Below are 21,579 nucleotides of genomic sequence, written 5' to 3'. Positions count from 1 at the left end.
AAAACAAACAAATTGATGGCTAGATAGATAGATAGATAGATAGATAGTTCTCAAGCATTGTTCTTGTTCAGTTATAACTGCTCTGTTTGAACTTGGCCAGAGGCTCAAGGTACAAATTACAGGTTACAGGTAGGTTAAATTTTGACAGATGGGCGTGGAGTTTTCTCGGGGCCACACCCCTTTACCATAAAACGCTCTCAACATTCCAGGGGGCGGAGTTTATGGCTCTCAGCGTTTCTCAATGAGAGTCCGATAAGCGCAACTGGTAGAGCAGCTCGTTTCAGCGCGGAGTTCTTCACAACTCTTTACCGACTCCGGACACAGAATGGATTACCGGCGGATAAAACGACTTTTATTTGTCAATTTATTTATGAACTGCGTATTTATTTCTCTTCAAAGTAAAGAAGGTAAGTTAACATTCTGGACTCGTTAAAACTAACAACAACAACAACTTTTGCGTAAATGTTGGTTCACTCACATGTTCGGAGTCACTGTGCCACGCCAAGTAACATTCAGCTCTTTTCTCCTGTTAACCTGAGCAAGACATTTACATTTCAATGAGCGAACAGGATCCAAGTTTACCTGCTAGAAAGGTAGAGCTACGACGTGTAGCGAAATTTACTCAATTAAAAAATAAAAATAAAAATAAAAAGTAAAAAAAGAAAGAAGACTCTCTTGAGCTTGACCTGAGCTCGCTGTCAGAGGCGCACTCGGTTATTACCATGTCAAATTTAAGACTGAAAGGTTTTATCCAGGGTTACAGTTCCGCAGCCTGTGTGAGAACATTGTCATTGTATAAAAAGTCAATTACAGTAGACTATCAATGTAAAACAGCTAATCAAAAATAGCTCTTATTATAATGTGTATATATAATGTATAAAAAAAATCAGCCGCAACATCAAAAACTTTCCCTGCTGCTTAATATTCATCCTCAGTGCATTACTTCAATTCCATTCAATTAAATTTTTCTTTTCTATTTATTCTCCCAGAGGTGCTACTGGACATGGTGGCATCTGGAGGAGAGTTGGGCTGGCTGACATGGCCCGATCAGGACGGGGTGAGTACCGCACATTTAATATGATCTCAGCTTACATTGCGGTAGAATCAATGTTTATTCGTATTCTGTTTTATTCCTTCAAGTTTTCTCCAGGCTGTGTTAATCATTGGATTGTGTGGGGTTGAGTTAAAGTTCCTCTCCCTGTCAGACATGTCTGTACTTCACCCGAGAGAAGAAAGCAGGCCTGCAGCTTTACTGCTCCATGCTGGCTGTGGTTTTAAAGTCCTGTGTTGAGCAGAGCTATAAGGGTGTCATTAACATTTAGAGTCTTTTAAAACGTGAGATTTAACAGTTTTAACAGTTTTGGGGGAAGCAAAATGCTCACGGAAACTTATACCATGATGATGTATGTGTAAAGGGTTCTTGTCAGTTTATATATATATAAATATGAGTGGTAAAGTTTTCCTTCCTCATGGTTTGTGGATTCTATTTCACAATTTATGTGCAAACAATTCAAAGAATTAAACAAAAGAAATGTGTGTGCGTGTGACAACAGTTCATATAGCAGGATATTAAAAATAAATAAATAATAAAAAAAGAGGGAGAAAGAAGTCCATTATTTTGTAACCTTCTCAGTCTCCAGACCTGATCCGAAGAAAGAAGTGTGTGATGTCTGGTAGAGTTGTACCAGAGGCTATGTCAAGAAAATGTTTCATCTGAGAGGCTGGAAGCTGTTATAAAGACATTTAAGTTGTGAAATATTTATAGTAGTATTTATATCTTAACATAGGTACACTATTCTACTATTTAAAAAAAAATATATTGTTAATTGAATGAACGAACATATGTGATAACCGACACACTTAATGACTTGTAGGTATGAACTAAAATTCTTTGTTAACTTTTGTCCTAAGGTTGTGAAAACAGTCACACTCAATTGTATATGTAATAATATATAAAATTTCATCATATCTACATAACTGTCTGTTCGCAGCTTTCATGTGCTTTAGCCATCATTTGCCATGCTTCATTCTGCTCACAAATTCAAATAGTTCTCATACCAGAACAAGATTTTGGGACTTGCTCTGTCTTGCACTCATTAACAAAATTCTCAGCATGCTCCCTTGAACAGAAATTTAGAACAAATGCATGGCTTTTGAAAGTTTGGATAAAGCTCTGGATCTTGGAAGATTTTACATGGCAAGCAGTTAGTTTGGTTAGGCCTTATAGAGGCTTAATTGCACTCTTAATGAGCTGCCTGGCATTTAAAGAGAGTGTAAGGGGACCTTTAAAATGATGAATTGTGTTGATGAAGGGAGTGAGCTTTTATATGAGCATTTGCTCTGCACTTGCATGGTATGGCCATTTTATTATGATGCCACACACTGTGAAACTAACGCACCTCTCCTGTAATTAATGGCACAGTGGCAACATGTGGAGGGGGAAAAAATCCCACAAACTGCTTCTGAAAAGATGTGTTACCCCAAGATACATCAGTCTATTTAATGTATGTGGATGAAATGCTATTTTCTACTAGAGGATGATGGGTAATGATCCAGTGTCCTCGGTAGTACTTAAAATTCCATGTTGAGGCCATTTTGTGTTATTTTTGCCCTCATCCGTTACTCCTCTGCAATCTTGGTTTTGAATGTTTCTTAGTTGAATCTTCCCTTTTTTCTGGTTTCAGTGGGAGATAGGCCAGCAGGCTGTTAATGGCACCTTGCTCTATAACTACTTTGTTTGCAATGTGGAAGCACGAGAGCAGGACAACTGGCTGCGTACCACCTTCATCCAGCGCCACCCCACCGCCACGAGGGTGTTTGTCGAGATTCGCTTCCTTGTGCGTGACTGCAATTCTTTCAATGCAGACTCGGTTACCTGCAAAGAAACCTTCAATCTGTACGTTTCCGAAGCCGATGCTGACATTGGCACCAGCTTCCGTAAGGGCCAGTTCCGCAAAGTGGCAACCATTGCACCCGATGAAATCTCTGGCGTCGGAGATATGAGGATCAACACAGAGACAAGGCCGGTGGAGAATCTCTCTCGCAAGGGCTTTTACTTGGCTTTCCACGACATTGGGGCTTGTGTAGCTATTTACTCTGTAAGGGTTTACTACAAAACATGTCCCGCCACAGTGAAGAGCTTGGCAGCATTTCCTCAGACGGTGGCGGTGGCAGGGGGTGCGAACCAGGCACTGCGGGAGGTGGCTGGGGCTTGTGTGGAAAATGCTGAGAGTGAGAGCCAACCACGCATTTACTGCACTGTGGATGGAGAATGGGTGGTGCCCGTGGGCCAGTGCCAATGCAGCCAGGGATATGAAGCTGTGGATGAAACATGCCAAGGTAAGACATTTGGTCTGAATAATTTAATTTCTATCTGACTGCCAGCTGTGAAGTCTGAATTTCATTTATGCAATGGTTTTGGTTAGGGATATAAATTAAAGAGAGCACAACATGATTTTTGGCATTTGCATCTATTACAGCGTGTTTTAGACAGCAGTGAGGCTTTTTACAGTTGTACAATACATACTGCCCTCTGTAAAAGTAAAATGGATGGAATTCCTTCTCAAATATTCCACCAATTCAGCTTTGACTACAATAAAAATGGGAATAACTATTTCTATTTTGGTGCTATAGAATATGCTTTCCAACCATAAAATATAAAATCTAAGTTAAGGATATAACAAAACCACATATTGCAACAACACAAAAGACAAAAAAACATGCCTTTCTAAGCCATACATCATTGAGGGATCTTAATCACACATCATTTCAAGACAGTTTTCTTTCATGAATATCCCCCACTTATTTATTTTTTTTGATATGTTCACTATTTGAAAGCAAAGTGTTTTGTGTATTGAGGCATGTTTTCTCTGTATAGTTGTAACTCTTACCTCCTTAACCCAAGCATTCTTTGTCAGTTACTTTAGCAAATGCTTTCGCTCAAGGCAGGAGTTTTTCATTGACTTAAAACCTGCTTTAGAGCATGCCTCCTTCTCTCTCCTTGTATGTTTTGTTTTTCATACTTCTCTATTCTAGAAAGAGCTTATCCATTTGACATTCAGGTGTTCTATGAGTAAGGAAACGTCCATGAGAGACGTGGCATGCTAGGACCTGTTCAGAATGATTGCATTACGAATCTATGCAAACCCTAGCACTTTAACAAAGCTTTTCCTATAACTGTGACTCTTGCAGAGGCAGGTTATACCGCCTTAACAATACAGTTACTCAGATAATTGAGATCTTTCTCAATTCTGGAGATGTCCATTATTAATTCTGTGTTTTCTGGGAGATATTAAGTCATGTTAATGTAAGGCAGAAAAGCAAGAGTGCTGGTGTCTATCATGAAATATAGAGGTTGACACAGACCAAGAGGGAGGGAATGATGGAAAGGTTGGGGAATGGAATGTTAAGGTTGCAGAACAATGTAGTTCAGTGTTCAGCTCCAGCTATCGGTCCTACTTACCCCCACCTTTTGTGGTACATTCCTGTTAGTTTTACCAAGAAGCCTCCCTGATTACTGCAGGCCTGAGGAATTCCCCATAGAGAGCTCCAGGCCACTGCTGCTGCTCTGTGTTGGATCTACGCGGAAGGGCAAGCAACAGAGGGCACTAAAAACGAGATTTGGGTAAAGGAGTATGACAGCCTTCAGTCAAACGAGATGGCAGAATAATCTAAACAGAGTAGCGGTGAACACAGACACTCCTTTCAGTATTAACAGTAACACTTTTCCACCAATAAAACACACCATTCCATGCTCATAATCCTCCCTGGCATACAGACACACATACCTTACTTGACCACACAAAGCCTCGCTGCCCAACCTACTGCTTAGATTGCGCAAGATGAGTGGAGTGTGCCCACGCCCTGTCGCAGACCATAAAGTCCTCTGATGCTCAGTTGGACAAATAACTATAGTTTCTGGAAGCCACCAAAGGATGTTGGCTGCCGTATTGTAGGTGCACAAGGAGGAATAAAGCGAGCGGTTTGGGCATAATGATCCAGAATTTTTCAGGCTGTTATTTGTCTTCCTTTTTAAAGAAGGTCTTTAACTTGAATTTATTTTTTTTTCTCTTTTTCTTCTTTTACTGGAATTAAAGCGGATGGTGACTAAGTGGAAACTCTGATGCGTGGTTTAGTGATCTGTTGGGTTGTAATTGACTCGAGTGCGGATATAAGTGTAAGAACACTAAGTGCTAGGTTTGCTTGCAGCTCTGTAAACATTTTTTTTCTTTCATCTTTGTTTAGTGGTAATATTGTGAGAATATTTCATGTTTGACTAAATGAATTTGCCAAATTGTTTGGTAATTAGTAAGAAGTTACATGAAAGAACAAAATAAAAAAAGATTAAAGACTTTTTGTCTTAGATGTGAAAAAAAAGGCCTCTTGGCATCTTAAAGGAACTTTATCTCATATAGGAACACTATTGTGTATATATGGCGTTTAATGGTTGCCCCAGGGGAATAAACTGAAGGACCCTCAAGGTTCTATCAGGTGTTCCTTAGGGTGTATAACATTAAAATTACAGTTTAAAAAGTTCAACAACATCATAGCCACAATTCCATAGAGGAACCAATTTTGGTTTTCTAAGGAACCGTTTGATTGATGGATCTTTAACCATTTTGCCACAGAGAACTAAAAAAAAGTCCCTTGTAGAATGAAGTCTGCACACATTTAGCTCAGTTCAGTGATTTAATATAGCAGGAATAGTTACACAAACATAGGCCTAAAAATCCCCCAATATAAATGTAACCAGCATTTTTGTGTTAGAAAATGATTATTCTGTTATCATGCCAACAACAAAAATGTTTAGACAATGGGGAAAAAATGTTGAGAAAATGGTTCTACTATTCTAATGGTTCTAATATTCACAAACACAACTGAATCAGACGTGCATACACGCACCATACACAGAAACCAGAAAGATGGTGTTGTACATTTTAATTATTTCCATTGCTATTACAATCACTAGACTTTATATTCTTTCTTCCTTCCTTCCTTCCTTCCTTCCTTCCCCATCCTAATATATCACATATGTTTTACATCTGTCTGTCTACTGTCGCGTCTGTGTTACATCTACTGTCACGTCATGTCTGCTGTCATCTGCTACCTCCTACACCCACCACTCACCCATATTAACCTTCAAATGTAAAATCTCCCCCTCCTTAAGATGCCATAGATGATCAAATATCTATCAGTATCAAAAAGTCTCAATGGTCCTCTGTAGAGGGGATGGTGGCCCCCCACCCCCAGTGAGGAAAAAAAGGTTCTCTCTATTCTCTATTCTCTCCGTGACAATTTTTAAACCAGATAATCTTAATTTTTTTTAAGTGGTCAAGTAGTAACAGGCTAAACACAAACACAGTCCATTCAAATACAATTAAAACAGGCTTGTCTTTTTTCTGAGCAATTTCTGAGCTATACGTGCTGAGTGTGCCATGCTGAGATTTTTATTGCATATATATATATATATATATATATATATATATATATATATATATATATATATATATATATATATATATATATATATATATGTATATATATATATTTCACAAGTGCTATAAAGTATGACTGCAGGCAAAGGAGACCAAGCATTTGCAAAATCTGTTTGTGAGGGCCTGGGTTAAAACAAATGCTATAGCTTGCTTCATGTGAATTATTTTTTTATATTGCTCATGTACCATTGGTGAGAACAGGGTCAGATCCTGCAAGTGGCATTTATTTTTACATCCAGTTTCACTTGGCCCTTTTTAAAATATTTAGGTCTAAACTGGGAAAACCAAATACTATATAATAAATAAACAGCTTTGCTTATCCGTGTGCATCTCGGGGACAGACAGATGCTTATAATTATGTACGTTTATGTAAAGTGTGTAAACTATGCATAAACATCTATAATCATAACATTTAGCCGTACAACACCGTAGTTAAATATAAAGAGTGTTTATACAGATTTAGAAATGCACACATGAGGAACAAAGTAAAAATGTATGCCTGTAAATAGCCACAGATTGAGTTCTTCTGTTAGTTTGACTCCGCCATTTCCCTCACGTCTTTAGACATTATTTGTTCTGGAGCCCTGTGGCGAGAAGAGATGTGGATCTGCAGCATAATAGGGGATAAAGAAATGAACCCAAAACTAGTTCTAAGTGCAGCCCTCATGCTGGGCTGTTTGCAGAGTTTACTGGCCCACGGAGCACATTGTTTCACCGATCTATGGAGGTGAAAGGTGAGAGACCTGCATAGACGATGGAGAGATGGGTCTGAATAGCATTTTGTTCTTTGGAGCAGAGCTAAAATCTGAGGATTTGCCTGTGCTTCTTTTAGCATGTAAATATAATCAGCTTCTCATCCAGTATGCTGACAAGAGCTTTTGAAATATGTCGAGCACAACGGTGATCTCTGATGCTTAAGGTTTTTACTCTTGTTTGACCTATAATTACTCCCACCTTTCCTTCAGGCTAATGTTCTCTTCTTCAATTGGGCAACACTTTAAGCAAGTGGAAATTACCCATGTGTTATATACAAATCCACAATTTCTGTTCACATGACAAGCTCACAGCTTAGACATTTCAGATTGAGGCGATGTTAAACTTCTTTTGACAGGTTAATGAGGGGAACTCATATGAAAATGCAGTCTTTGATCCAGCTCCAAATGAGTGACTCAAGTTCTCATATCAAAGCACATGACATTGTTCTGATTTTCTGTCCTTAAGAGAATCATCAGAAAGAGGGGAAAGTGTCAGGATTTTTCCCTACTGAAGTAGCACATAGTTTTGTTAATATTTGGCAACGTTGATTCATCGGCACTTCCTGCTTTCCACAAAAAACTATTGCCAGTTGTGTGTGTCTTGAAAATAATGTCTAGTGTGTTTGTATTGTTTAGGGTATTAAAGGGTATTTAGTTTAGGGTTTTAAAAAGTGAGTCCTTTTGGGACATGTTTCCTGTGTGGGAAATCATATAATGGGGGTAGACTGTGTGTATGCACAGAGTGCATTATGCGGTTGGGGTGTGAGCTCAGCACTTTCCTGCCCCCACGTCAGTGCCGCGTGGCCCCAACAGGACGAGCTACAGCGGAAACCGGAGGCCCGCTAATCCTCCCTGGCCCTCCGACTCGTCGGCTCATGGATTTCTATTGTTGAACTCACTCGCTGCTTTTATTCACTGATTTATTTTTCAATTATTAGAGAATTTTTGCCTATTTGTATGCTTGCTCTTGTACTCTGAATTACACTGGTATTTGAAGCAGCCATTTGAATCCGAGGAAATTGCTTTCAAAAAATGCTTCCTAATAAACTACAATGAAGCTCACAAAACCTTGTCAGACTTATCTAAACCACGATGTTTATTGTGAATCTGCTACATGTTTAGTTGTTCAGTTCCTTATGGCTATATAATTACAAAATCTTCCTGTCCTGTTGTCTGAATCTGAGGAAATTGGAAGATATGTTTAAAGATCGCTGTAATGAAGCGTTATTTCTTGGTAAGTCTTGGCAACCTTAGTAAAATCTTTTGCTGTGATTCAGTCATCTCTTTAGGTGGTGTTAAGTCTTTTTGTTAATTACTAAATCCTCCAGCCTTTCTACCTGAGCCTTTTGCTCCCACTCATCTTCTCCTTGTTACCCCTCTCTCACTCGTTCCCCTCCTTGAGAAGAAGTAAAAAGTGTGAAAAGAAAAGGATTAGAGCATTTATTGTGTTCTTTAACGACCAGATGAAAGACAGAGTGGAATTGTAAAGCGTAGATGTAATTCTCTTACAGCTGGTCCATTGGGCTGATAATCCTTTGGACTAATGCTCTCGACATACCTAGCACCTTTCTCAATCTCCTACCTCCTCCTGGCTTCATGTTACAACTGACCCCCGCAACACAGCCATGGCTTTGTCTTCACTGACCAAATGACTGCTCTAACAGGCCATACTGACAGAAGAGAAGAGAAGAAATACAGCACAGTCAATACAATCACAATTGTGAACCTCAAGGATGATCAAAGACTTCAGAAATCAAGAACTCTCTGTCTTTACCAGAAAAGTAGATGCTAACTGACAGTGAACGCCAAGGGAAGAGAGTTCAGTATTTCGTTTCATAGTCGCAGAGGGGGGAAATCAAATTATGTTCTCTCTGTTTATTGTCCTAATCTTCATTCTTTATTGACCCCCAGCTATATATTCAGTGCATTTCAGTGTATATTTGTGTTTCTTTTCCCCCACTGCCCATACTTCTGGATTTAACCTCCTCCCACCATGTACCAAGCCCCTGGCCACTCTCCTCACTCACTCCTTTGCTCTGTTTGTTTTACTTGGCCATCAGCTCCCAGTAGAGCAGGACACTTTAACTCATTGCTGCCTGGGGCCACATGTAAGCCCTCCTGAGTGCAAAATCGAATGACTGGGCTTTTTGTTTCCTGTCTTTTTTTCTTATGCGAAACACTCCCGTCTAACTCCTGTCCTGGAGGGATTCCTGTTGTCCAGCCAGCATGTATACACTCATTCATTCACCCCCTTCCCACCCGCCATCCATCCGTGCATCCATCCGTTAATGTCACCAGCTCATCCGTCTTCACCGTGACCACCCCAATCAACCCACATAGCTCCCAGATTCTAATAGGCCACCGGAGAACAGGATTTAGCTACTGTCACAATAAACAAACAGTCACTCAGAGCCTCTCAAGGCTTAATACCTATGATGCCAAACAGGCTGAGAGTCTGGAGAACTCAGACTCACAACTCACCCTTACCCTGACCTGCTGGGAAGTCTGTATTACACAGATGTCATTTGTGTTCCTCAAAAGTCATACCTCCATTCCTTCCTCTGACCTCTCCTTGTGTTTTTGCCAATAAATTCAATCCCCTTTCCATCTGTCCAGAGTCTGAGTATCGTTCTCCTGCTGAGCATGTACATGCTTTGATTGGCTGCCCTCGGAAGGAAGCAAATCGTCAGTCTCGTGCTTCCTGCTTCCTGTTGTGTCCAGTGCACAAAGACAAAGCCCCTCTCGGAATTGTAGATTGGAAAGTGAAAAGTTATAAGAAAGAGTTATGTCAGGTCATAGACCATAGATTTCGGACTTGAACCAAATTTAAATGGAAATGGATCATTATTAAGACTGGACCTTTTGAAGTGAATGCTCAAGATATTCTTACTTTTGTTACCTCAGTGAATAAATGGTTTAAAATCTCCACCTTAAAGCATTCATATATGCTCTCACAAAAAAAGCAGGCAGGTTTTGTTCCATGTCATGAAGAAGGCAGCCCACGTGTTCATGTGGCATGTGGCATCTCCACTATTTGCAACAAGTGTTTTCCCTCTAGCTGAATAGTATGGCATTCTGTGGCTGTTGTCTGGACTGAAAAGGCTGGTGAATGCCCATGCAGACCCTTGCATGCATCCGAAAGCAAGCAAGGGGAACCCAAGAATTCAGGGGATTACGGCTAGAGAGGCGGAGGCTGTGGCTGTGTGAATTGGGGTTCACAGCAGCAGCTGTTCAGCCCTCTCGGTGGTGAATAAGTCAGGTCTTTTTCTTCTCTCACCCACCTACCCCCCCTCTTTTTACTCCAGTCTCAGCAGGACTCGTTATCCCTTCTATCCATCTCCGTCTGCCCCTCTGTCTCTCTCCATCCCCACCTCCATGCAGCGTCGCCTTAACAAGTTGCAGTAAAGTCTCAGGAACAGCTGGCACAAAAACGACTGGACTTGAAAGGAGGAGCTGCTAACGCCTCAACTGGCTTTAGGTTGCCACACTGAATTCTTTTCATGCTGAGAATTATCTTTTGAAATTGGAGAACGCATGTCCTTGTATATTTGAGGTAAAGTATACCTCAGCTAAACCCCTCCTGTTTGAGCAAGTGGCCCAACCCAAAACAAAGTCACAGTTGACGCCAAGTTTTGGAGGAGGAAGTGGGGGCATACTTTGTAATGAATATTGTTGGGTGTTTAAACACTAAGGCACTAGGAAGTGGAAACAATGATTTGGTGTAAGCTTCTTTTGTTGCAAAATATTTATCTCTAAACTGAATGAATGAAAATGTTTCCTCTCTTTGATTGCCACTTCTTTCTCTCAGTCAACTTTCTTTAAATTGCCCTCATATCGGAACCAACACCGACTCTGCAAATGTTTTATCTCCACTCCTCTTCTACCTTTGGATGCATTCCACCACACACTCAGTCATATGCTCACACAAATTACTCAACCTTGCGTTCTTGTTACTGTGCAACAATACGGATGCTGATTTTTAGGTTGGCTTCTGCAAAATTGACAGTCAGAGAACTGTCTAAACTGAGTGGCATGTAAGTGGTACAGTGGAGGAAGGAGTGTGTGCTGGAGGGGATCCAGTTGTGGAAGTGGACAGAGGAAGGACATGACCTGCACTTGGTGGAATGTTTTCAGACTGAATAGAGGAGACTTTTCTCTCTCTTCCTGTTTGTACAGTTTAATGTATGGTTGTATCACTAAGTTTAAGTTTATAAAATGTTCCATCTGTGTCAATCATGTGATGTTTAGATTTCTTTAGTTGCACTGAGAACATAAATAGAATGTCTGTGCAGAAGCTTGACACCTGTAAATCTGTGTTGATAGACATATCTGCTGGTTTTATTCAGTTTGCTCCCTCACCTTTCTTGTCTTACGTTGAAGTCTGGAATGTTGGATGACTGGTCTTGTATGCACAGAAAATGGGGGATGGTTTGCCCCAGTCATACTTCGTCTCATTTGTACACACTTGTACTTTTCTTCCAAAAGCAAATCTAGACAGAGGGAGGAGAGTCTTAAAAAGAGATTGAAATTGAGAAGTTATATATCATGAAGTTTTTAAGACACTTTCAAAGAAGGATTGTTGCTCTATTCCTCATCCAAGTTTTGTATGGTTTGGTTTTTTAACAGAATGTAAGCCAGGCTTTTTTAAGGCCTCAGTGTCCAATGAAGTCTGTGAGCCATGTCCAAAGAACACCCATCCTTCGAGTCCTGGCGCTCTGAGCTGTCCCTGCCTGGAGGGGTTTTACCGAGCCCCAGAGGACCCTGTGACAGCTGGATGCTCTGGTAAGACTTTGCGTCATCGCATCCCAACAAATTATCATATTGGCCACATTAACTGATTAGAAATGGCTTCCCCTTTGCAGATCTTTGCCATATCCTTACATGCCATATCTTGAGGCTATGATTCTCACCAGCTAGACCTTGATTCACTGCATGGCTGATGTTTTTCTGTCTTTCCATATTTTACAGGCTTACCTTCACCTCCTAAAACGTTGGCTGCTACCACTGCTCAGATGGCAATTGGGAAGCTGGAGCTGTCCTGGAGTCCCCCGGGAGACACAGGAGGACGCTCTGATATTACCTATAGTGTGGTATGTGAGCGGTGCGAGGGCAGTGTATGTCAGCCGTGCGGAGAGAAGGTGCGTTACGAGCCCAGCAATACTGACATAAAGGAGACCTCCGTGATCGTTAGTGAGCTGGAGCCACATCTGAACTACACATTCACAGTAGAGGCTCGGAGTGGTGTTTCCCAGCTCAGCTCTCGGAGAGCCACCAGCACCATCAGCACTGCCCTGCACTACACAGGTCAGCATTGTTGTAGTGATGATGATGATGATGATGGTGATGAGTTATAGCAATTTATGCCATCTGTAACTGGTAATAATTTAATCTATTAAATTAATTTAAATCTATTAAGTGACCTATATATCTATGAACAGTACTGCAAAATTATGAAAATACTTTTATGTAACATACAATTAAAGCTAGCACTGTGTTTGTAAATGACATGTTGAAGGGGCTTTTTCATGTTAATTATTACATGTCCAGAAATTAATTTTAATGTCCAGTTACATGTCCCAAGGATGAATAATAGCAGACCTAAAACAGAACCTTATCATCTGAAAAAAAAATCTCCTTTCTTGCTGTGAAACTAGTAACTGTTTGTCAAGTAAATAATTGTAACAATTTGGTTAACTAAAAGAACCATTTGTTGCCTTTGTTCTTTTTCATTAATCTGTGAAAAGATTTGGTTTTGTATAAAGGTTCAGTCATCATTTTTTCATGTCACACACAGACCCTCCAAGTGTGACTGGAATGCGCCTGGTAGACAGGAGTGCTAAGAGCCTGACATTGTCTTGGTCCGTGTCTCGCCGAGCCAACCCCAGCACCATCCGCTATAAGCTCATGTACTGCGAGAAGGTCAGGAGCACAACAATTACAGATCATAATTTTGACTATCAATAAACCTGTCCTTTTAACAAACTTTTGAACTCTCTGCAGGATAAAGATGAGGCGAAGACCGGTAAAACGTACACTGTGCTGGTGCTGGAGAAGGACTCTGTTCAGATTCATGACCTCTCTCCTTCCACAGTCTATCTGTTTCAAGTCCAAGCTCTTAACCCTGAAGGCAATGTGGGCAGCAACAGTGTTGAGGAGGAGTTTTCAACACTGCCAGAAGGTAAATCCAGAACAATGAAATTTTGACTGTTGTTAAATCTTACACTGATTTGCATTTTTATAAATTTAAGTGACATATTTGGTATGATGGTAAAGTAGGTAATAGTTTATTCAGACCCTCCATGACCTCCATGAATGTTTTGTTTTTTTTGTTACAGTGGGGAACACAGCAGTGATTCTTGGAGCAGTAGGAGGAGGAGGTGCCATACTCTTCATCGTGCTGGTGGTCCTGGTCCTGCGTAAACGGTCAGAAACAATTTCACCTTCTTACACTGTAGCTTTGTCTCTTTCACTTGGCTCCTTCATGACCCCCTCTGCTTTTCTCTGCATGATCCAAGATGTCCAAACCTATTCAGTATCGTCCTTTTCATAGTTCTCGCTCTCTCTTTATCTGGATCCATTCCTTACCACTCATAGTAAAGAATGTGGTGTTGAATACAAATGCTCAATGAGTGCTTTAAGTAGAGACATGTTTTGAAAGGAAATTAATCGGGGCCGGACATTGTGCCAGATAAGAGGAGGTTGGTTCTTTTAGGTGTGAGACTGTAGTGGCTATGTGAAGGTGACCCAAAGCATTGGTAGTTGTCTCTGATAACCTAGACCCCTGTCACCACTTGGCAAACACAGGCAGTTTTTTTTTTTTATCAAAGCTCTCCTCGACTGAATGGAGCCGGCCCTGAAACCGGGCCTTCTTTTAAGTTTTAAGTATGAAAAGAAATGTTTCACTCATTAAGTCTTTATTTCTGCAGCCGAAAAAACTCTCACACAAGGCAAGGACCAGAGGATGCCTACTTCTCCAGCCCAGGTTTATATAAGAAACTTGAAAGCTTTTCTTTCCTTATTTGTCCTCTGTCTTTATCTCCTTACTAATCTCAGTAAATCTGCTCCTCTCCAGAGCAACTGAAGCCTCTGAAGACTTATGTTGATCCTCATACATATGAAGACCCCAACACAGCTGTGCTTAAGTTTGCCAGCGAGATCCATCCAAGTCACATCACCAAGCAGAAAGTCATAGGAGCAGGTATGTACATTTCTGGGCAGTTTCCCAGAAAAATGTTCATTCATCCATTATTTATTTGGAGATATGCAAGCACTAAAACACACACACTGCCTAGAGTGACAATTGCAACAAAAAAGAATTTTCTTATCAGATTCTTGCTCTGCATGTTTGGACATATATTGGACATATTTTTTACGGAAGTGTGTTCCTCCCTTGAGAGCATCTGCCATTATTTTCTTAACCTGCTACATGACCCTGTTCTTGCTTTAGTTTGAACCGAGCACTAATGGTGGAAAAACAGACCAATTAATCAAGGGTTTATTTATATGAGCCCCTCCACAGAAACAAGAGTAAATTTAAAACAAACTCTCTGTATTTATTGGATATACCTTAATGGTCAGGCCCCCCTAACCCTGAGAAGATTAGGGCAGCGTGGTCACCTTTCCCCTATGAGCTCCCCCGCAGGCCTTCCCACGGCCCTCTTTCACTTTTTACTTTGTGTGTGACAGCTGATTCCCAGGCCCTCATAACACACACACACACACACACACACACACACACACACACACACATCTTCCATCCCTCCCCCAGAGCCAAACACTGACCAATCTAGAGTTTCTGGGTTGTCCACACCTCCAGGTGCTTTCAAACACGTGCCTTGTTTACCATTTCCTCTCTATGGTATCTGAGATGGTTTCAAAGAATGTAACTTAATACCCCCCTATGGAAAACAGTGAAATCAGTAGTGTGGCAAGGCTTATCTGATACCCTTATGTATTATGCATGGGGGCTACTCTGCTGTAGGTGAGTTTGGAGAGGTTTACCGAGGCATCCTGAAAATTCCTGGACGCAAAGAGGCAGCGGTGGCTATTAAGACGTTGAAGCCAGGCTACATTGAGAAGCAGAGGCAGGACTTCCTGAGTGAGGCCAGCATCATGGGCCAGTTCTCCCACCAAAACATTATTCGTTTGGAGGGTGTGGTTACCAAATGTAACTATCACACTTTTTAAAAATTTGATTTATTTTAATATATATAAATATGGCCTTGAAATAATTTTCATACAACACTGTTGGGTTTTTTTTTTAGCCTTGACTGTTTTTTTGTGTTTCAGTCAAACATGCTATGATCATTACCGAGTACATGGAAAATGGTGCATTGGACAAATATCTGAGGGTAAGGTTGTCAAAAAAGGAAATACCTTAGAACATAAATACATATATGGTGCCTTTCTTTTCTTTTTAAACCATTCTATCTTGTTGTTTAGGACCATGATGGGGAAATGTCGTCTTTCCAGTTGGTTGGTATGCTCCGTGGCATTGCGGCGGGTATGAAGTACCTCTCAGACATGAGTTATGTTCACAGAGACCTGGCTGCTCGGAACATCCTGGTCAACTCCAACCTGGAGTGCAAAGTTTCCGACTTCGGTCTGTCCCGGGTTCTGGAGGATGACCCAGAGGGCACTTACACCACTAGTGTATGTGTAGAGTTCACCTAGCAATTTAATGAAATATTTTCGGAAGAATGTTTGTACAAGCAGGTCTTCAATGCAGTTGTCTTTATTTTAACGGCTAGACTTTATAATTATTATTTCCTTGACATTTCTTAAAGAGAAACATTCAGTCTGAAATGTTTTTGTGGTTTCCTTTTCAGGGAGGAAAAATTCCCATTCGCTGGACGGCTCCAGAGGCAATTGCTTACAGGAAGTTCACTTCGGCCAGCGATGTTTGGAGCTTTGGCATAGTCATGTGGGAGGTGATGGCTTTTGGAGAGAGGCCCTACTGGGACATGAGCAACCACGAGGTACACACGGTCACAAATCACTAATTCTGAACAGTGACTGAGTGTCCTTACACTTATCCGAGATTTCATCTGAGCAAAACTTTTTTCCCACTGTTTGTCACTGTAGGTAATGAAGGCCATTAATGAAGCTTTTCGTTTGCCTGCTCCTATGGACTGTCCATCTGCCGTGTACCAGCTCATGCTACAGTGCTGGTTGCAGGATCGCTCGAAAAGACCCCGCTTCCAGGACATCCTCAGCCTCCTTGACAAGCTCCTCAAGAGTCCTGACTCCCTCAAGACCATTGCGGACTTTGACCCCCGGTGTGTTTAGTATTCATATAAAAACTCCTGGAATGAGCATGGTTTTTACATTAAAAGAATGTAGAGTACTGGAAATCTACATAACTTCTAACAGAAGTGATTCAGCTATCACTTGACAAAGAATCAACTATCACTTGTCACTTGGGTGGTGGCAAAGAAACTAAATTGGTCTTTTTTGATTGTCATTCTATATCCAGGCAATCATGCAAGTGACAGTTTTATCAGATTCTGTGACTGAACAAACAGGTTTTTTTTTCTTTCAAATCCTGTCTGCTGTAAGAACAAAGATGTGCAAGCACAAAAAAACCTTATCCTGATGAAAGTCTGTTGACTTCCTCTTGTGTTTCTTTCAGAGTTTCTATCCGGCTTCCAAGCACCAGTGGCTCTGACGGGTCTCCCTTCAGATCTGTGTCTGAATGGCTAGAGTCTATTAAGATGAGTCAGTACAGCGAGAACTTCAATATGGCAGGCATCGTCAGCATGGAGCAAGTGCTACAGATGAAGAGCGAGTGAGTATTGCTGAATGCTCTCAGTGGGAATATAACAAACTTTATGAGCAAGGACTTATCACACACATTTGCAAGGATCAAAGTGATGGGCCAAAGTTCATTTAAGCGCAAACATCCTGTCCTTTATGTTGCACATAACTACAGATAGCACACAAGTGACCCACTCCACCCTACAACAATGCTTTTCAAATGTGTTTATGGGTTTCATGACTATATAAATTACAAATGCAAGTAAGTCATCTTTTTTTCTGAAATTTTTGCCACTCAAAATATGTATTCCAAATATGGGGTAATTATAAATATATGAAGTAGCAAACGGCCAGTATGCAAAGCATATACTGTATTTGAGTATTGTAGCCTCACAGGCCCTGATTATATGAACACAATTTCTTATTGTGGTTGTGTAGATAGGGTGGAACTCTTTACATGCCATTGTCATATAATGATATATCTGAATAAGATGAAACTTTTAAATCTTCGGTAAGATTTCAAGAGTGTATCTGTGTTTGCTGTTAAAGATTACGTATCGACTGTGGCTGCAGGTTATGTATTATGTATTGGTTAGAAGAATAAACTTGTACATCCACACACCATTAATGCTTTAGTCAATTTGGCAAAACAATATATTTCTCTAGTAGAAATGAGTAAGAGTTGTTTAGAGAAGAAAAAACAGCCTGTGAGTCTTCAAAGGGGTTGAATGGAAAATCTGGTGGCAGGAAAGGAAAGAATACGTTTATTTTTTTCATATTTTGGTGGCCTGGATGTGGTAGCTTGTGGCTGGCTGCTCCGCCCTAATTCTACCCCCTCCCTTCCTCCCTCCCTTCTTATTCCTTTATCGTCCCTCCCTTCACCCACAGCACCAGTCTCGGGCTGTGTTCTTAGTGCAGCCAGGAACCACGGTTTCTCCCTGCTGAGGCCATAAGGCCATGTGACTCCCCTTACAAGAAATGGGTAGAATAATGAGAACTGGGGGGAAAAGAATATACATCAATAAAATGATGGATTCTGATGCTAACAGAGATGTGGAGTGAGGTAGTATTCTGTACCAAACTTTACAAGGAAGCAGTCTGGCTGATGGATGCCCAAAAAGCATGCGTGATCTACAGCGAGGGAGTCTACATTAGTCTGGAGTTGTGTGACCTATAACTGTACTCCCATGGGTGTATTTAGCCTGGAAGTGGGATGAACTATGTGTGGAGAAGCAGAAATGCCTTTGATGTGTTTGTCATATTTTTTTTGGTTTTTGCTTTATTTTATGGTTGAGTAGTCCATCTGTTCTGTTCTGGTAGCTCAGCGGTGGAGGGGGAGCCCAGAAACTATTTATGAGTCTTCCAATGCTGGGGTTTCCAACAACAGTGGTTCATGGTAGTCGTGAGGCCTTTTTAAGCCTCGTTAAATCATTAAGGCCGTTAATTAAAAATACAATTACTTGGCTCTCTTATTATACAAAGTGTGAATTGGTTGTAAAGGCGATAAATACAATGCTTTAAAGGTACATAAGAGACTCTTTGCTAAGGGTCCCTGTCCTAACAGGAAAACCTTCTGTTGCAGGGTTCTGCCTAGAAATTTGGGAGTTTCCTCAGAGGACAACAAACCCTTAAAGGTTAGGGATTGTGTTTAGGAATTATGGTGCTAATTTGTTGGTTGGTGCCATAACTGTTCTTGTAAAATGTTAGCGGTTACAAAGGCGTCTAATAGGAGAAACATTTCCAACAATATCACACAATCTCAAACATAAGTGATAATGGTTAGATTTTGCTGTTCGCTCCAAAAAAATGAAAAAAACCCAAAATGACAAGTATTTAATTCTTCACCATTTTTAGCAACATTCGGCATCATATCCCATCCATCCATTTTCTATACCGCTTATCCTACAGGGTCGCAGGGAGCTTGGGGCACAAGGCAGGGTACAATGGCGTTCCAAGCCATCGCAGGGCACATTCACATACACATTCACATACCCATTCATACATTACAGCATGTCTTTGGACTGGGGGATGAAACAGTAGTACCCAGAGGAAATCCCCGCAGCACTGGCAGAACATGCAAACTCTGCTCATGCTGGGCTGCAGCGGGAATCGACCCCCCAACCTGAACGTGCTAACCACTAAGCCACTGTGTGCCTACATTCAGCAAACATTGTCTCAAAGTTGCAGAATGCAGTGCAGATATATGACTCAATTATGGCAGAGTTTTGGCTCGTGATCTATGAGATGATAAGCAGAATGGCATTGGTAGTAGTATTATAATGAATGTTGGAGCTTTGGAATCCTGTCTGTGGGAGCAGACTGTACAGATGAATTCCTACTGGTGCCACTATCAGCAAGCAATCAAACAGCACTGTGGGAAACCACCAAAATGAAAAACAGACCAAGTTGACAATGAAGTTTAATCAAAAAAAGTCTGCTCAAAATTTCACCGTAAAATACATATTTTGCACATTTGAAGAGCACATATTAATTATAAATATTGGTATGCAAGTCATTTACAGTAGATTTTAAAGTGCAGACTGTCCTGCTATTTTCTTACACCCTCCCAATTTTCTCTTTCACAGGGATATCCGTAACATTGGCGTACGACTGCCAGGACACCTAAAAAGAATCGCCTACAGTATCTTGGGACTTAAGGACCAGACTAGCACCCTGAGTGTATTTGCTGTGTGAGGCTCACTACAGGGACCATTAAAACTCTCTAGCTGAATGAGAAAACTCAGAACTGTAAGCCACCCTGGACTCCGGCTGCAGGGATGGCCCTGCATCCTGGGCTCTACCACCCTCCAGCCTAACAAGATGGACTCTCATCGCAATGGAGCCTTGTAGCAAATTTGATATATGTATCAAAATTGGAGGGAGTTGGGAGGGGGAAGAGATAAAAAGTGAAAACATGCAAATGACATATCAGTCAAAATGTTTATATTGGAAATCTATTTTTACAACACACATTGTTTTATATTTTAGAGTGAAGTATTGCTTACTTTACAAGAATCAAAGAAACAAATCAGAAATCATGCAGTAACGCCTAACTATAGTTCTTCCAGAAGTATAGTAACAGTGGGCATTGTCATGTCTGATTTAGACTGAGCTTTCAGTTTACTTTGTGCTGTGGCACCATGTCATTCTCTTTTGACCCTCACATGACCCTTCACATGCTGATAAGGATGAAGCTCAGTGAATCTGATGGTTTTAAGTGAGGTTGCAGGTGATGATTGCAGGACAGTCTATGAAAAGGGATATACAACAAGAGTCCTGTTGTAGTGTGGGCTGGCCATTGGTTTGATGGTTATAAGTAAGTTTGACATGCAGTGATGTTTAAAGTAGCTTTAAATTTCTATGCTTTCTATGCTAGAAATGGCAAGGTTAAAGTTCAGCCTTAAAATTCAGCAAGCATGAGCAAAAAAAAAAAGCACTTAAATACAAAATATTTCAGTGGCTGAATTGATTCAGCTTAAACGCTGGGCTTTTCCTTATCCCATGTTTCATATTATGATTATATTGATGTGACATTCAGTAAAATGTCCTAGGTTATAATTTGACTACAGTGTCATGTCAGATTGAATTGTTCCTGTGTGTATGATGTATGGGCCAAACAGTAAGAACTCTACCAGCAGTTGTAGTTGTAATATATCTGAATGAAAGATTGAAAAGATGTATTTTTGTATTTTGTACTTTCTGGCACATTCATGTTTACTTTGCATGATAATTATAATGCAGATTTTCCAGGGTTTTTTATGGAACCAACAGTTAGAATGAAATGCTTTAACATGCATTGATTATATTGTATAAGACTTTGCAAAACTGTCTTGTTTGGGTAAACTTTTGCTTTTCTTTAATCGCAGGATAGTGATTGAGATATGGCCTTGGTATGATATGGTATATGGCCTTGTAGTGCCTCACTAAGGAGTTCTTTCAATTCCTAATAAATCTAGACATTGAATGAATGAAAATGAACTTATTGATGGATAATTATAAGTTTTGTTGCTGTTTACGCTGCAAGCGTGATATCTGGATACTCACGCTCAAAGCAAAATTAATTGCAATTTTGAATTTCTTTTTGAATTATTTTTAACGCTTGATATTGCTCTGTCTTGCCTTGATCCTTGCATTAATGATGTTACAAAAGAAATGGCGTTAAAATACACAAACCTCACACATTGGCATATTCTCACTTAAAAGAAAGATTTGGCCAGCTGTTTTGTATTTTATTTAATAGTATATTTATTTTTGTTTTATTTATTATTTTAAAAACATTGAGCTTGGATTTTTTTTTTGTAATTGATATTCAGTCACAATAAAAATCTTTGTAGTCTTCTTGTCATTCAATGGTTTATTTTCTTCATTTCAAAATTTTCACACCAACATGTTACTGACAAAAGTATAGCAATAAAATATTCCTTCTAAAGCTATATAAAAACACCTCATGAAGTGGTTTATTCCTCCTATACCACAGCAATTTGCTAGAGACTACATTTTAAAATATATATATAAAAGTATACCATGTCATTTTTTAAATCCATTTCTAAATATATTTAATGTTGTGGAATATC

At 40.3% G+C, this 21,579-nt stretch overlaps 1 protein-coding gene across 1 annotated transcript; it reads left to right on the top strand.

Moving 5' to 3' along the window:
• The first annotated feature begins 230 nt into the window (after positions 1–230).
• epha2b (eph receptor A2 b) lies at positions 231–21,350 on the top strand. Its single transcript, XM_017486855.3, has 17 exons — positions 231–407; positions 990–1,057; positions 2,685–3,339; positions 11,876–12,031; positions 12,218–12,553; positions 13,044–13,168; positions 13,250–13,427; positions 13,585–13,672; positions 14,176–14,231; positions 14,322–14,447; positions 15,231–15,416; positions 15,539–15,600; positions 15,692–15,901; positions 16,078–16,227; positions 16,334–16,527; positions 16,881–17,036; positions 19,591–21,350. Exons 1-17 carry the CDS (start codon positions 326–328, stop codon positions 19,697–19,699), a joined length of 2,937 nt encoding a protein of 978 aa, XP_017342344.2. The 5' UTR covers positions 231–325; the 3' UTR covers positions 19,700–21,350.
• Positions 21,351–21,579: the final 229 nt, after the last annotated feature.

This window comes from Ictalurus punctatus, chromosome 15 (assembly GCF_001660625.3).
Source record: "Ictalurus punctatus breed USDA103 chromosome 15, Coco_2.0, whole genome shotgun sequence".
Taxonomy (NCBI): Eukaryota; Metazoa; Chordata; class Actinopteri; order Siluriformes; family Ictaluridae; genus Ictalurus; species Ictalurus punctatus.
This window is presented reverse-complemented; position numbering and strand designations above follow the sequence as displayed.

Coding starts and splice junctions, on each gene's coding strand:
- epha2b (XM_017486855.3), top strand. CDS start 326: ATGGATTACCGGCGGATAAAACGACTTTTATTTGTCAATTTATTTATG. Junction 14,448..15,230: donor GCAGAAAGTCATAGGAGCAG/GTATGTACATTT, acceptor ACTCTGCTGTAG/GTGAGTTTGGAGAGGTTTAC. Junction 16,528..16,880: donor ATTGCGGACTTTGACCCCCG/GTGTGTTTAGTA, acceptor TGTTTCTTTCAG/AGTTTCTATCCGGCTTCCAA.